Source organism: Leuciscus leuciscus (assembly GCF_965113295.1).
Source record: "Leuciscus leuciscus genome assembly, chromosome: 4".
NCBI lineage: Eukaryota > Metazoa > Chordata > Actinopteri > Cypriniformes > Leuciscidae > Leuciscus > Leuciscus leuciscus.
The window spans coordinates 5474647-5490479 of NC_138728.1; the positions used below are offsets into that span (position 1 = coordinate 5474647).

Genomic DNA, 15833 nt, shown 5'->3' on the forward strand with positions numbered 1-15833 from the left:
GATTCCACAATCCATTTCAGATATACAGTCCTGTACTTCTGCTGGTATGTAATTTCTCTTTTGATACGGTACAGGTACATGGTGACCTTGTCTGTAGCTACAGAAGCACCTCAACCTGAAATGTGACTGAAAAGCAAGGGCAAAGGCTGGTGGACTCCAGCCTGCCTGAACAGTGCCGGTATAGAGTTTGAGTTATAATTTAGCTCTCCTTGTGTTTGAGTGATAGCCGGCCTCTAAAAGGCCTGTCTGCACTGCTGAAAGCCTTGCTGATGTACGAGCACACCTGTCTGACAAATCTTCCGTGTCAGTCAGTGACTGACGAGCATTCATCATGTTTGTAATTTTTTGGGTTGTGAGTCTGTCCCGGATCTTAAATGGAGCAAATACAATGTGATTCTTTGCTGCTGGTTTGGCTGTCTTAGATTTGAACCTGGCAGTCCCCTCCTTACACCAATGGAAAAATAGTTCACCTACGAATGATTGCCATTTGCTGACCCTCATGTTGTTTCAATCACATTTGACTTACTTAGGTGAAAACACTTAGGAAGTTTAGCAGAACGTCTGAACTGCTCTTTTCCATACAATGATATTTGTTCATTTGCACTGCAACATGTTCCATGTTCACCTGTTTGTTTGTCTTTTAAGCTTGACCGCATCCATCCCTATTCACTTTCATCGTATAGATAGGAGCAGCTTGGAGATTCTGTGTTTGGCAGAAGAAAAAGTTAAATGGGTTTGGAATAATATGAGGGGTGAGTAAATGATGACATAATTTTTTTTTTCTGGATGAACTATTCTCTCAAGACACGTGTTCATAATGGTAAATGATTTTTTTTTTTATTCCCCAGAAACTAGATCAGTAAACATCCTTATTCCAACATGAGAAAAAAATGCTGACATTTATTTAGTTTTTACAATACCTTAAGCACATTGGTCTGATTGACTAATGTGCTTAGGGTAGAACAGACAGTCAATATAAAAATGGCTTTTTCACACTCAAAGCAAGGACGCAATGCTTTTAAACCATGTTTATGCTAGAAATACTGATATAGTATTTGCACAGATTTGCGTGAGGCTGGAATCATGGCTCTGTTCTCCAGGGATCTCTCAGGAAACCATTAGAAGTAACATTCAAAAGTGATTTTTTTTTTCTTTTTTTTTTTTTTCTGGTGTAAGATTCAGGAGTAGGCACTTACCCTGTCATGATCAACCTACGGCAATTTATATGAGAGATGCTTTTAAAGCGTCTGCATTCAACAACATCCAGTCCTGATAGTAATATAATCAAATATAATATATGTATGTATATAGATTCCTTAAAATGTACATTTGTGTTTTATTCAGCAAATGTGTGGTCTCGTTGCTTAAGTTGTATCTTTCATACTGCAAGTAATTCACACTTGTTTACTGCCTGGCTACTGCACAGAAGATACCTGTTACATTTCTGGATAGAATATATAACAATTTTAGCCATGAAAAGACAGATCTGCTTTTAAATAGAAAAACAACATATTTCATCAAAAGTTCACATCATAATCACCGTGATCTTCTATTCTACTGGATTTCCTTCTCAACAAACAGTCAGGTCTCTAACGCGCCTATGGTTGTCGTACAGCACAGACGGTATTGCTTGGGACCACAAAGACTGTTCCACTACTCTTTACACATGTAACAGTCAGGTATGAGAAACAACACCTTCTTGAGGTCTTAATATCATCTGTTTTCAGTGAATGGCCTACAAATATCACACTGCATATTTTGGCAGCAAGTCTCTCCCTCTACTTCTCGCTAGTTACCACTGTTCCATTGCCATTTGCCACATCTGACAGCTCATGATGAGGGGATATAGAGCTAGTTATAGATTTTCAGACATCCCTTCCATTTGAATTTGATGTCTGTGTCAAGGCAAAACGATAAATGGCAAGTTGGAACAGTATGTTCTCCACTCTTGCCTTGTCAGTTTGCTTGTAGTATTTGTGGTCCTCTGCATGTGCAGCTTAAAAGGCATTGTCCAACACATTTATGACTGTAGCTTTAACTTCAACAGCAGCTGGCATCCCTTTCCCAGAAATCCAGAGCCTTGTAAAAGGAGACTGCTGGCTGGTCTCAGACATCAGAGCCATTTTGGAAGGGTATCGCTTCAGTTCTCCATAAATGCAGTGGTTCCTCATAAAGACATAAATCAGAAAGCAAGCCACTAAGATCACAATGAAAAGTAGACCAAATGCAGCAATCAGTGCCACGTCCCACCTCTCGGAGTTCTTTACGGCTTGTTCTAATCCTTTAGTTTGGACATTGACACACTTGGTGTCGTGTTTATGATGGATGCTGTGAATGTCCACACACACTTTGTACTGTGTAGCAGGGTTGAGATGTGTAAGATTGTATACAGTCATGTCAGATGGTACCCTAGCTGTGAATGCCATAGTTGGATGGTTTGCACTGGGAATTGTATACCACTTAATGTTTGGTGCCAGGCTACCATGAGAGGCCTTCCAGGATATCAACACAGAGTTGGTCTGTACAGATTGGATGTTGACATTCAGTGAGTCATTGACAGGCTGTGGGAAGTATCCATCTACCTCCACCGAGACAGATTTTAGGTCTGCCCCAACAAGATTGTGTGCCACACACGTGTACAATCCAGCCTCATTCTCAGTGATATCATAAATATCAAGGGTGCCTTCAGGGTGCATGTAGAATCTCTCAAAAACTGCATTTGGGATGATCCTTCTCCCAGACGGAGTCACCCAGTATATGTCTGGCTCAGGTTCAGCAAAGGCACGGCAGTGCAGGGACACAGATCTCCCACTATCCACACTGATTTGTGTGGGGAGGCTCTCTGAAGAGATGAGAGGCAGACAGATCTCCATCATCTCTCTGAAGTGAACCTGCCGCACATGTTGACCTTCATACTCTGGAGGTTCCACACAGAACAGGGAGTCAGGCTCCATGAAACGGATGTTTGTCTTGTTCATGTTCATCCACCGTACAACGCAGTCACAGCGGATAGGGTTAGAGTGCATGCTTACCTCCCGAAGATTTGGGAGGGACTCTACTGTGATCCGGTGCAGGGCACTTAAAGCATTTCCATTCAGCATTAGAGTTTCCAGCCTTGGTAGCCTATAGAAAGCATTTGGATGTATATACGAAAGTTTAGGGTTGTTAGTGGCTTCGATTTTTGTCAGTTCTGGGAGGTTGTTGAGGGCAAAACTATCAATGGACACCAACTCAGGCATGCTGTTAATGCCCAGTTCCTTAAGATGGAGCATGTCCACAAAGTCACCCCTTTGAATTCTCCCTATGGGGTTCTTATTGAGATCCAAAAACTTCAGGCTCTTAAGATGCTTGAGAGCACCATGGGGTACCTTAGGGAATGTATTATCATAGAATGAGATACTTTCCAGATTGTCAAGGCCCAGAAGTGAATCATCTGGTATCTGTGAGAGGTTCATTCTAGTAAGAACCAGACTGCGCAGGTTTCTTAGAGGCTTGAAGCTCATATCCTGAATAGAAAGGATAGGATTTTCCCCAATCATTAGAATTTCCAAATTCGGTAATGGCTCAAACCATTCACTTTTTATACTCTGAAGCCGGTTGGAGTTGAGGTGCAGTCTCAGCAAGCTCTGAAGGCCACGAAAAGCCTCTGGAGAAATAAAGGAGATGAGGTTATGATTCAGGTAGAGCTCCTGAAGGTTGGTCAGTTGAGAAAGGCTGTTGTCTGGTAGGGCGCATATCCAGTTTTCCTCCATGTGTAGGGATAAGAGTTGAGGGAGGTGGCCAATGTTGAAGTCACTTATTGATGACAGGTTGTTTTGTGAGAGATCAATCTCAGTGATGTTGGGCAGGTAATCCAAAGAGTGCTCAATCTTAGCAATGTTGTTGGTCTGAAGTAAAACGACTTGTGTATCAGATGGCAATCTCATGGGCAGGTTAAAAAGTCCCAGGTCATTACAGTCAACAGTAGGAGCCTCCATATAGACGGAGCTAGGGGAAAACCAGGGTCTAATTTCACATACACAAAGTTTGGGACAACTGACTCTCTCTTCTGTAGCAAGAACAAAAGTAGTCACTGCAAGGCCCACTAGCAAATAATCCGCAAATGATATGTCCTTCATATTGGCACAGTTCCCACCAGTAAGGAGTTGGTCCTTAAAGATTTTGCAGAAAAAGCACTTCACTTCAAAAATAATCAACCATTTGTGGTGATCACTATTGAATCCAACAGAGGGCCTTCCCTAGGCCCTGACCGATGTGCTGTCAACAGATGCAATGTCCCGTTGCTAAGTCTCCCGTTATTCAGATTGAAGGTGGTGTATGGAATTTTACTGGCTGGGCAGATAAAGGTGAAAAGGTCACCATTAAACCTCAGGTAGCGGTGGTTTCAGCTAGGCAGACGCAAGGCTGTTCATTTCATTTAATACTATGGATGGTGCCATCATCATCCTAATCCACTTCTACCTGAGGAAAATAAGAAGAAAGAGATGAAAAATATTAGCATATAATTATCGAAAAATGCAAGGGCATCACCAAGGCAAGACAGAGGCATGCTGACATTTACAAAAGCCACATTAAAGCACTCTGATGTCTGCTGACATTTTATTCAGCAGTACCTTGCACGCTAAGCCTTTGACATATGGATATGGGTGTCCTTCACCCAAGATATTATTTTGGGATTCTAAAGCCGAAGTTGTCCTAAAATGTGGGAATTACAAAGCTAAGTGTGTTTGACTTGTTGTAGGCATTAATATTGCTGCTTATTTTTCAAAAGGGTACATTCCCAATGCAATGCACCATGATGAAATGTTATAGCTGTGTACACAAAACATTCTCATTACACTCCTGTTTAGTGAAAATATTGCAACTGGGCTATAAGCAACATATACCATGGCCTTGAATATTATATATTTTATCTGCACATGCCATGTTGGATCTGTCTCAACAGTATTATACCAATTGTTTATTTGCCTACTGTTAAAAGCAACTATCTTTGTTTTGCTATGCAGAAGAGCCTTTAAAAAAATCCAACAGTAATTCTGTGAGAGCTCTCTGCATCACCAAGGTTACCATGGAAGCTGTAGCCAGAAAGAAAGTGAGTGAGACAAAAGGAGTGAGAATTTTCCATCAAATCATCATCCCTCTTTTCAACTTCAGTGGCTAAGGAAGGTGGTGAGTAAGTAAGGATTCCACAAAAAGTCTGCAGTAAGCTTCGCAGACATGGAGGAATGGGAGTTCATCCCTCAATGCTCTGTGGAGGTCAGAGTGTGTTGAGTATTTGAGGGGGCGAAATGTGTGATTTTCCAAGGCAACAAGATTCTTCATAAAGCCAAGAACATTCAGAAAAAGCTTCAATAAAGGGACCTTCTGGTGACTAATATTTGTGGCAACAGAATCTGTTTGAAATACATGGTATATAGGGCCTTCTCCATTTCAGTTGTTTTGTCTGGTAATCATGATTACAAAAGAGTATCTGATCTGTTAATGTCTCGCCATCACTGAACTATACTTGTGTTGTAAACAGAGACACTAGGAACTACACTCTCTTTCCATAGACAGAGTCAAATTGTTAATTGCAAATTGTAAGGTCTAGCGGGTAATGAGTGCTATTAAATTTGGGTGTTTATTACACTTCATAGGTGTGCGGCTGCTCTCACAGTGGTTGGAAAATGGATGCTTCACAATACCTGTGTCAGCCAAATGCATCTAGTTTTCCTGACTGACATGAATGGCCTATTTTCCTAGGTGTTAAATGGAGCACTGCTCCTGCAGTACCTGCATGTTCTCTATGGTAGTGCTGGTTCACTACTAGTGCAGTGCGTGAGCATGCTTGTCTGTTAACAGCATAGTGTTAATGGGCAAAAGGCGAAAATGCAGTCAGTTATTCTTTTGATCTTTCTAGTCTCTTATTCTAATTTGTGATAGTTCTGGACCTGTGATTTTTCCAGATATTTTCCATGATATTAATAGTGATTTAAATTAGTCCTTAGTATTTAATTTACTTTAAGTGTAGAACAATTTAAGGGTGCATAATAAATGAAGTGTTTCTCTTATTAGAGACGGTTCACATTCAATATTTTTGTGTACTACTTTGCATTTTCTGTTATGCAGGATTGTTTTTATTATCTTGCCCTTTTAGACAAGGTTATGTTTTTGATGCAGGGCCAGAGTTTCAGTGTTTCACATAGTGAATAGAACCATTTACCAATGCACAATAAAGGCGTAGTTCAATGGGGCTTGAATAATTTGGCACTGTTTTGAGTGTGTTACATCAAGGTTTCCATAGTTCCACAGAATTATCTGCAACTGTTTGGTATGTCCACAATATTTCAGAACACAATTATTTAGATTATTCAACTACAGCTAAAAAGGTAGCTAAAACTATTTGGCATATTGCATGTACTGTATATTGTGACGTGAGAAAGAAATCAAAGAACTTTTTATTCATTTTAAGACTACAAAATCATTACACTATCCTCCAGAAATAACCATGTTAAAGCTCTAGATTCTGCAATGGTAAATAATGTCTTGTTTTGCATGTAATGGTTGGCTCATGATTGTGTTCCGGAGGATGTTTCTGTTAAAGTATCCACAAAAAAAAAAAAAAACTCCCAGGAGAGGAGACAAACTAATACGACTAAACCTGTATTAACCTCCAATAACTGTGTAACAGCAATAAAGGTACTGCACACCCATTCAAAACTCCAGTCAAAGACAAATGAAGGAAATTAGGCCTAACCCAGTTAAGTGTAGGTGAGAACGTACACACTTAAGGACTTGGAACAACACCGTGGCTCATAGAGCGTAAGTGGCAATACCTTGCATAGTGCGGCACACTTTCAGAGACAGAGAGAAATGCAACTAATACCAGAGAAAATGGAATTTCAAGATGGATGCCTCTAATCACCGTCCTGATGTACTGCAGAGTAAGTCAACGAAATTGGAGGGAGAAGAGCCGGAGAATCGTTGCCCGTCGTTATTTGCCAGACCTGATATCACAGAGCTAGCATCATCTTGATTGGGCCTGTGAAATATAGGGGCATGTTTGAATAAATGTGTCCGGTGGGCAGAAGGCCTGCTGACCCTGGGAAGTAACTCAGGCTGAACGGTGGCAGCCCGGCTCCAATGTTTGCTTTGGGCCGTGCTATTTGAGATGGGCTGTAAATCTTGGGCTGGGGACTGATTACTAAGCTTGAGGTCCTTACTAAGCGTCCTCTTAAAGCTCAAACTAGCCCCTCTGGGTATTGGAAAATAGCTGTAGCAACTCAGTGCAAACTGCTCTTGGGATTATAATGTTGTTGTTTTTTGTTTATTTATTTTTTGCATCCGTTTCTTCATTATGTGTGTGTGTGTGTGTGTGTGTGTGTCTGTTTAAACTTTAATTTGTGGTAATCCTGTTAGATGTGTTGAAATAAGCAGTATTGTCCCATCCCCGTCCAGGGCCTACCTAACTGACATCTACCCCTAGAACCCTTTTTTTCACTGTAAAGAAGTTATATTGGCATTAAATTGGAGTTTTATACACATTAAGCACACTTTTCTAGAAAGTGTGACATTTTATGATGACATTTTATGATGTTTTATTTTTTACGGGTCTCAAACAACCAGTTTTCCACTTCCTAGCCATTATACTACTTCACTTAATTTTTTTTTTATTGTCATAAGCACAAAATACTTTTTGGGATTAGAACATTTCTGCCAAGAACATAAAAGTAACCAGCAAACTTACATGGGTTATTTTAATATATACAATGTTGTAGCTGTAGAATTTCATTTCTAGTTAAACTTGTGTCATACAGATCACATGTACAGAAAGTAGGGCAAAGGTTCACACAAATGTCTACAGAAAGACACCCCTCTTCTTACTCTTACACCCATGCTCTCTCTCCTCTTTGTATTTCACTGCAGCTTTCATTTTGTTTCCACCTCTCTTCGTATGTTTAGTGTAAGTTCAATCAGGCCTGGAGAAGACGCAAAGGGCCTAGCTGCCAGCCAGTTTGCATAGACCTCTCAGTGGGTGGCATAGTCTGTTTCGCTGTTCCTCCCCCTGCCCTTTACTTCATTGATTTGCGATTAAAAGGCAAGGGACAAGTCCATTAAATAGGCTTTGCTATGCAATGTGTGTGCATAATGTTTCCAGTGCAATGCACAAGGAACATTTCCCCTTGCACCTGCTCCAATGTGCTCACAAAATCAGCGCAGAGTCGACGGTTAATGTAGAATCAATGTTCCAAATTAACAGATGGACCCCACAGGTTTCAGCTTTTCCACCGCCGTATTTTCTTTCCCTCAAAGAATACAAGTGTACATAGTTTCTATTTGTAACTGACTGTTTGATGCTGATTTTCTCTTTTAAGAAAATCAAATTCATGCTTACATATAGGGGTGTGCGATATCATGACTTTTGATCGTGAAATGTCTCCACAATCTGCTTTTGAAGAAATATGCTAGTATCAAGCTACAGTGCATTATATCAGTTGCAGTTCTGGCGCCTCCGTCCCACATACTGTACAACGCGACATACATTCACATCACATGTAAATTTAGAGGTAGAGTTACGCACACATGACATTGCAGTTATTCACAATCATGAAAGTGTATTCTTTACATGCGTTTTAAAGCCTTGTCGTTTAAACATTTTAATCACATGCTTTTCTGGGGGGTTGAAAAAAAACCTCCATGTTTTCAGTGCTGATGCGGTTGTGATGTAAAATGTAAGGGATAAATAAAGCACCTAAAAGCTGTCACAAAGAACCATCAAAAGTAATGATTATGAATATGTCAAATATAGCAAGAAGACATTTTAATTGTTTATTAATAAACAAGTGTTTTCTGTATCAGTGTCGGCTGCAAATATGAAATTGATGATGCTGACTCGCGATCTTCGCAGTAGTGAACGCGACAGAGAGAAATACACATTTCATATGGATTACATAAGCAGAGAGCAGTCTGTTTTCTTTCGTTTTGAATTGTTCTGTTTAAAAGTAGACATTTCAAGCTTTCTATAGATATATTTCTCAGGTCTGTGAGGCAAGTAGTCTACCTTATATGCTGAGTTTCGGTTCATTTATGAGACGAGCTTCAGTACACGCGCCAGCGCCTCCGTGTCATGATTATCTATTGTCTGCTATTCTTATTTATTAAATCCAGGCAAGATACAATAAATACAAAACGAAATTCACTTTGAAGAAAGGCTTTGTGCTTTCTGTTTGAGGTCTCTGTGAAAGGTTTAAAGCATGTCCGCAACTGAGAACTGTCATGTCCGTAACATTGTTTTTTCCTCATAAATGCGAACAAGAAAAATAAAATAAAATGAATATTTTATGTTCTGTGGAGAGCAAACCCTTCTTCATCCGGTGGGTAGTATTACTTTTGGTTTGCGCAGTGTAATTCACAGAATTACAAAAAAATATTTTGCCACCTAAAAGTTTAAGATTTTTTGTGTCACGTCCATAACGCATGTGTATTTCCCTCATATTAAATATAAAACGCATATGTAGACTGATATTTTTCTAATGTCTGGACTCCTTTATAAAGGGAGTATGGATATATAAACAGACGTTTCAATATATTGGTATTAAATGCATTTTCTGAGAATTTATATTTCAAATTTTTACTGCAAATGTCACGTCCATAACGTTGGAATTGCCCAATTTTAAAGAATTTAAACTAGTTTTGTGGTGTAGGTCTAGGCCTACGTATTTTATATTGTTAACTTCAAATAATACTAATAGTAATTTAAAGATGTGGTTGCATTGGATCTGGACGGGAAGGATTTCGGTTTCATATCGCATATTATTACAGCCCTAGTCTTTACAGGGGCATTACTGCTTGTATTGAGTCGGGGTCAACTGATTCTCTGGGTGCAAATGTAGTTTGCAGTTAAACACATAACACATTGACATTAATTAGAATGCATAATGTTTATATGCCGCTATAATAATTTTTAATCAGATAGACATTTTTATCATAATTTTACATCTCTAATTATGCATTCTCTTTTAGTTTTCAGTAGTTTTCCAGCATTTTCCACGGAGTTCTAAATATGATGTTAGAACATTCGGACTCATCTGTCCCTAACAGTTGATCCATGGTGTTATTGCATATTGCTCATACAGAGACATGAAACCTTTCTGTTTGCTCTAACATACTGTACATAACCTAGCCTAAGGGAAGGATACCGTGCACAACGCACAGGATAACTGCATCACTAAGCTACTCTCTATATGAAGAACCTAATTATGAAAACCAAAAAAATTCCCCAGGGTACAAATACAGCATTTCACTCTAATTGGGCCTGATTGATTGAAAGCTTGTTCCCAATAGCAAGTGTCAGTCGATCTATTGGTGTAGCTGTGCATGGTTTAGTGTTTTCTTAACATCTCTAGCTTGACTGTTTTTGCATAATGAGATCCCAGTTCTCCCAGTATGTGCTTTATACCGCACTGGATACCTCTACTACAGGTATCACTCTTATCTAAGAACAGATGGAGAGCACAGCAGTGCTCCTCAGATGGTTCTGCTCTGTTTACTCCTGAAAGCACAGATAGCATATGCTGCTATCATATTCTCTTATCAAAATCTATATTTTGAAAAAGAACTAGTCGAGGCTTTTGAAACAATGAAAGAATGTGGAGTGTGGTGACCTTTTCAATAGACAGAAATTTAGGATAAATCAAAGGTAGTTATCTTTTTTGCTATATATATATATATATATATATATATATATATATATATATATATATACTGTATATATATATATATATATATATGTGTATATGTATGTATGTGTGTGTATGTGTATGTATGTATGTGTGTAACATTATTGCATTATCTTGCGTTATCTTTAATGCGTTAGTATAATTTAATAAAATTAATGCAAATAAATTACTGAACACAGTTATATGACCTTGGGAGTTGGGAATTTATCACACTGAGCATCTACAATGGCTCAAGCACCTGTAACCCTGGTAGGCCGAAATGATTTGATTACTGCAATTTGAAAAACTCATGGTAAATACTGTCCACCATTAAGCAAAGTCAGCAAAAATATCACACAGGCACCAAAGCAAAATTTATTGTTCATTTAAAATACCGCCATTGCTGTTAATGGGTGTTGTAGAATTTTCATGTTTATGCAAACAAAAAGTGCATAGAGCTCCTAATTTTATTGGCTGTTTGTTGGTTTTCGATTTAAAAGTTTGAGAAATAATTTCAGTTTGAGAATGTATATCAGTACTTTTTGAATATTACCAGCACATTAACAACACAGTGATTATATTGGTAACCGTGAACTTTTTGTTTACTATAATCGTGATATTAACTTTTTCGTTTAATCTAGCACAGAAATATCTAGCAACTCCTGCTTCAACTGTACCATGTGAGAGACTAATTTACACTCACACATATAGTGCACAAGAAGAGGGCTTCTCTGGCACCTGCTATCTTAGTAAACTTGTATGTCTTAGCAGCTGGTTAAATGTTGTCTAGAAAAATAAGCTGACCTTACATGTCAGAATAAGTTGTGCTTATAAGTTAGTTTTGGTAATCGAAGGAAGTGTTGAATCTGATGGGTTTACATTGCTCAATATAACATATAATGACAAAATAAATGTGTTAAACAAGATAAATGGTGTTTGCTCAATTTTATGATAAGTGTGCGATCATTATGATCTGCCAGATCAAGCATATTTAATGCATAAATAACAAAATAACAAAATTCAAAACCGCACATCGACCATTGCTTTGTGTCTCAAACTGCTTGGTATGATGTAACGATCAGAGAAAGCAATTTTCCAGCACCTCATCATATAAAGAGGGACTAAAATCAGTTAGACTTCACAAAAGCCATGTCTAATAGATCCTTATATCAAGGGTTTTACTTATTGTCTGTTAATTAGGGCAGCCATCAAATGGCCCATGTGATTACATCTTTGATTAAAAATTGCCCGCTCAGGCCTAAGTTTGGAGAGTTTGTCATGAAAGAGACTCCAAGGACACAAATATACACAACAATATATTCTATAAATACTACTGTATAGCCTACACAATATTTTTGCTCAACATTTTTGCTTTATAAAGCGTCAGTGAATCCCCAGGCCCGGTAATGGTTGTCCCGCAGGACAAGGTCCCCTATGGTAAAACCTACTCATTAGCCAAAACCTTCCATATTTTTTATTCCAGGCCACATTACTTTAGCCCCTGAAACAAGTTGACTAGTAGATCAGGGTCACATATGGATATTTACATATATGGATGCATGCACTGCATGCAATCTCCTTTGAATTTTATTTTAATTTGATGCACTATCCTAAACATTTGTTACAATGATGCAAGCACATAAAATGCTATTTGCAATCTCTGACTTGTGTATCAGAAAGTACGATGCTCGTGTGCAACGATTCCCTACCGCCTCCGTCTACAAAAATATGTGGGAGGACAAACTCCCTGGTTGTGTGATTAACAGCTGGGTAAAAAATAAATAAAAAATGTCATCATCTGCATTGGAGATGTTGTGCTGTGCATGGTATAAAGTAGACTGAAGCAATGAATGCAGATCAGACGAATGGATCCGAATCACAATGCCTCCATTCAACGATTCATTTAACGATCCTTACTGTACAGTGGATGCTCAAGGCGACTGCATTTTAAATGCATGTGCTATAGGGGTGCTGTAGAACATCTTGGACGGCAACAGGGTGATATAAGTGAGATTGAGAACAGCCAGATGCAAGAATGCCTGTGGCTATCCGTCCAGGACGTGCCTTGTGTCCAAAAAATACGCATGCCAAGCTGGAGCACAGATTTCCTGTTGCTGATGCACACATGCGTTGGTTCTCCGACCGCGACATCAGCAACAGGAATTCTGTGCAGTGGTCCAGGTTGACATGACTATTTATTCAACTACCATACGTGCTTGTTATCCATTTCCCCTCCATTTCTGCTCCTTCTGACGCATATTCTCTCACTCTGGCGCATATTCTCTCAACTTGAATGTGGATAGGCATGCAGTAAAACGACTAAAATGTATATTTATGAACAAAATAGATGAGGTTGAATTGACAAATATTACAACTTACCGTTTCAAAGTGTGTCATTCCGGTTGATAAAGCGACATGTATTCCGTTCATCTATAGCGCAGTGCTCCAGAGAGCGGGAAGCGCGCGCTACGCAAATGAAAATACGCGCGCGTGTTCTTCTTTTAACGCAGATGGAGAAATAACAGCGGTCCTAACGTTGAGATTTTGCCGTGAAAATGAGGCAAAATCCAGCAGGTGAGAGCCGTCAGGAAGCTTTTTAGAGTCCCTCGCACTGACAACCTCCTCTTTCCTCCGCGTTCAGAGGCGCATCTGCAGCCGCTCGTTCGGTTGTCACATTGACATGCCGCTGTCTCTCTGCCCAGCGGTCATTAATATCGGAACAGCCCCCGAGTCTCCAGAGAACAACCAATAGCGGCGGGGTGGAGAGAAACTCTCGCACCTGATTGGCTAAACAGCAGCGTCTGTCAGACAGGAACCGTTGGAGAAATAAAGAGAGACTAAGAAAATGGATATGCTGGTATTAATTTCTGATTGCGTCGTGTGTTGGGTTGTCTTTTGGGGACATTATGTGTAAAAGTAACAGGGAGTAGGCTATGAGAAAGTTTCTACTGTAATTAACTAAAGTTTAGTTAGGCTACAACAAAATATAAGGTTAGTTTTTTAGTTAGTCACACACAATTCGAATAACTTACAACTGAATTGTTTCACAGACTGATGATGCGTTTTAACGGTCATCAGCGTCGTAAATCCTGCAACGTTTTTCATATTTTCATATATATATATATATTTTAAGTAGGCCATATAGGCAACATTTATAACACAATAGGCCTACATTGTATTATATTACATTTACAACAAATAATAATACATTATAAAAAAATAGTTAACGCTGCTGTGAGGGTGTTTCTAAAACAGCGGCTGTGATGTCAGTAAAATTGATATCTTTCTCTCTTCCGACTGCCGTTATCAATCACTCTCTATTTTTTTCTTCGTTCGAAAGTTATGAAATAACTATTGTGGAGTTTTTCTTTATCTATTTGAGCAAATGGGAACCCGAAAAATATATTTAATGTAGTCTCTCATTCACCACTGGCACTATCCACCTTATTTTTCAGGTAAGAGCGGGTGTGGCCATTTGTAATTTGAATGTGTCTGGCTTCCGGTGTCATTTGCTTCCAGTTATTTTTAGCTGTTCAAAACAGCTCGTTATGCTGCTTTATATTGCAAACTGGTATTTCTTACCATATTATTTTAATGTATTGTCTTCTTAATTATAAACACGTAGGCCTACACACTGGTTTGCAGTGCAAACACTTGTACATATATTCTTCTTGTTATTTCCATAACAGCTAATAAATCGGAAGCTTTGTACATTCACAGAAAACACCTACTTCCACTTGAAAAATAAGGTGGACAGAAGTTTTTACCCAACTATGACGACTTCTGCTTCTGAGAAACCCGGAAATGCCTAAAAGAGTAAATTAGCCTACTCCAACGCGATATTTCTGAGTGTTGGTGTACTTTTATAAAGTTAATTTCTGTATTGGCACACAGATTCAGAACATGCAAGTGTATGTTATCACAATCAAAATATTTAAACTCCCTTGAACAAGCTTTGTTATATAGTTTAAATCATTCATGAAAATTAAAAACAATAAAAAATATCAGACCATTGTTTTTATAATGATATAAATTTAAAACATTTAAAAGAAGTGACAACTCGCCAAATCACAATGTTGCTGATATGCAGTGATATGAGCACTCTTTACTTGTATGACATTGCTTAAATAATGTCTGTGTTTTTTAAAAATATATATATTTGATATCATTGCAGGTGAGCTTGTGGCTATCCGTGTCTATCACGGATATCAAGTGGCTTGGTTTTAGGACCAGAACTGCCCAACAACCAGTGTTTTGGGGAGAAAATAATCAAGAAGCAGAAGGTACACTTTCCATGCATCCAATCCTTTCATTGTTTCAGGGACTTTGACTGAAGTACGTCCTCTCTGCTGTGAGCTGACCCTGTTTTCAGGGATGAATTCACTGTGAAGGTGCTTTCCTGAAGCCTATGCCCAGGTCGTTCACAGCTCACCCTCGAGACTGCACACACCTTGAGAAAACAGGGATATAACTCATAAAAGACTCCCGATAGGGTCGGACACTGGTCCATTTTTCCACATCTGGCATCAAGAGACTGCTCTGCCAAAGAAAAATGTGCATGTACTACGAAAGCATAAATCTGGGTTTTGGTTGATGTCAGCAAGTACCGTGTTTTTCATCAGTCCATGGCCCTGTTTATGAAAAATTTAGAGGAATACTCAGAAGTTGTGAGGTGGTTTCTTCGTGGCATTTCACAGCATCTGTTTTCTGACAAGGACTTCGAGGCAGTGCAGTTTATTGACTGGAGTTCCATATAAATATTTTTACAAGAAACGTAGAGAACATGCTCTCGCAGCCTCTTACAAAGACATAGAATCTGGAAAGTTTTCAGTAGAGTCTTTAACTAAAGTCATTTTAAAGCTACATTCTGAAACCACCATTATTCCATTATGGCCAATTTAGATGTGCTTGCACAGTACTATTATTGAATGGTTCTGAATTTAATTTCTGATTAATATATTAATGTCAAATTTAGTCAGTGCTTGTCAGCAATAAACTGTCCACTGTCAGGCTAATGAACTACTCCTCTGCTAAGTAATAGCCTACGGAAATCCTAAAAGAACACGCACTATTTATTTTTTTATTGACATTTTTTTTTACTACTCAAAAACTAGAAAACGACTTGTTTTCTAGAGA

The 15833-nt window shown here is 38.8% G+C and overlaps 1 protein-coding gene across 2 annotated transcripts; it reads right to left on the bottom strand.

Moving 5' to 3' along the window:
• Positions 1-815: 815 nt before the first annotated feature.
• Positions 816-13384, bottom strand: lrrn3b (leucine rich repeat neuronal 3b). Of its 2 annotated transcripts, none has more exons than XM_082168401.1 (2): positions 13077-13384; positions 816-4457 (listed from the first exon to the last, which is right to left on the bottom strand). In XM_082168401.1, the coding sequence occupies exon 2, from the start codon at positions 4116-4118 to the stop codon at positions 1998-2000; it is 2121 nt and encodes a 706-aa protein (XP_082024527.1). In that variant the 5' UTR covers positions 4119-4457; positions 13077-13384; the 3' UTR covers positions 816-1997. The 2 variants fall into 2 exon arrangements, with proteins under 2 accessions (XP_082024527.1, XP_082024526.1); XM_082168400.1 differs by having other exon boundaries at positions 816-4461.
• Between the last annotated feature and the right edge of the window lie 2449 nt (positions 13385-15833).

Coding starts and splice junctions, on each gene's coding strand:
- lrrn3b (XM_082168401.1), bottom strand. CDS start 4,118: ATGAAGGACATATCATTTGCGGATTATTTGCTAGTGGGCCTTGCAGTG.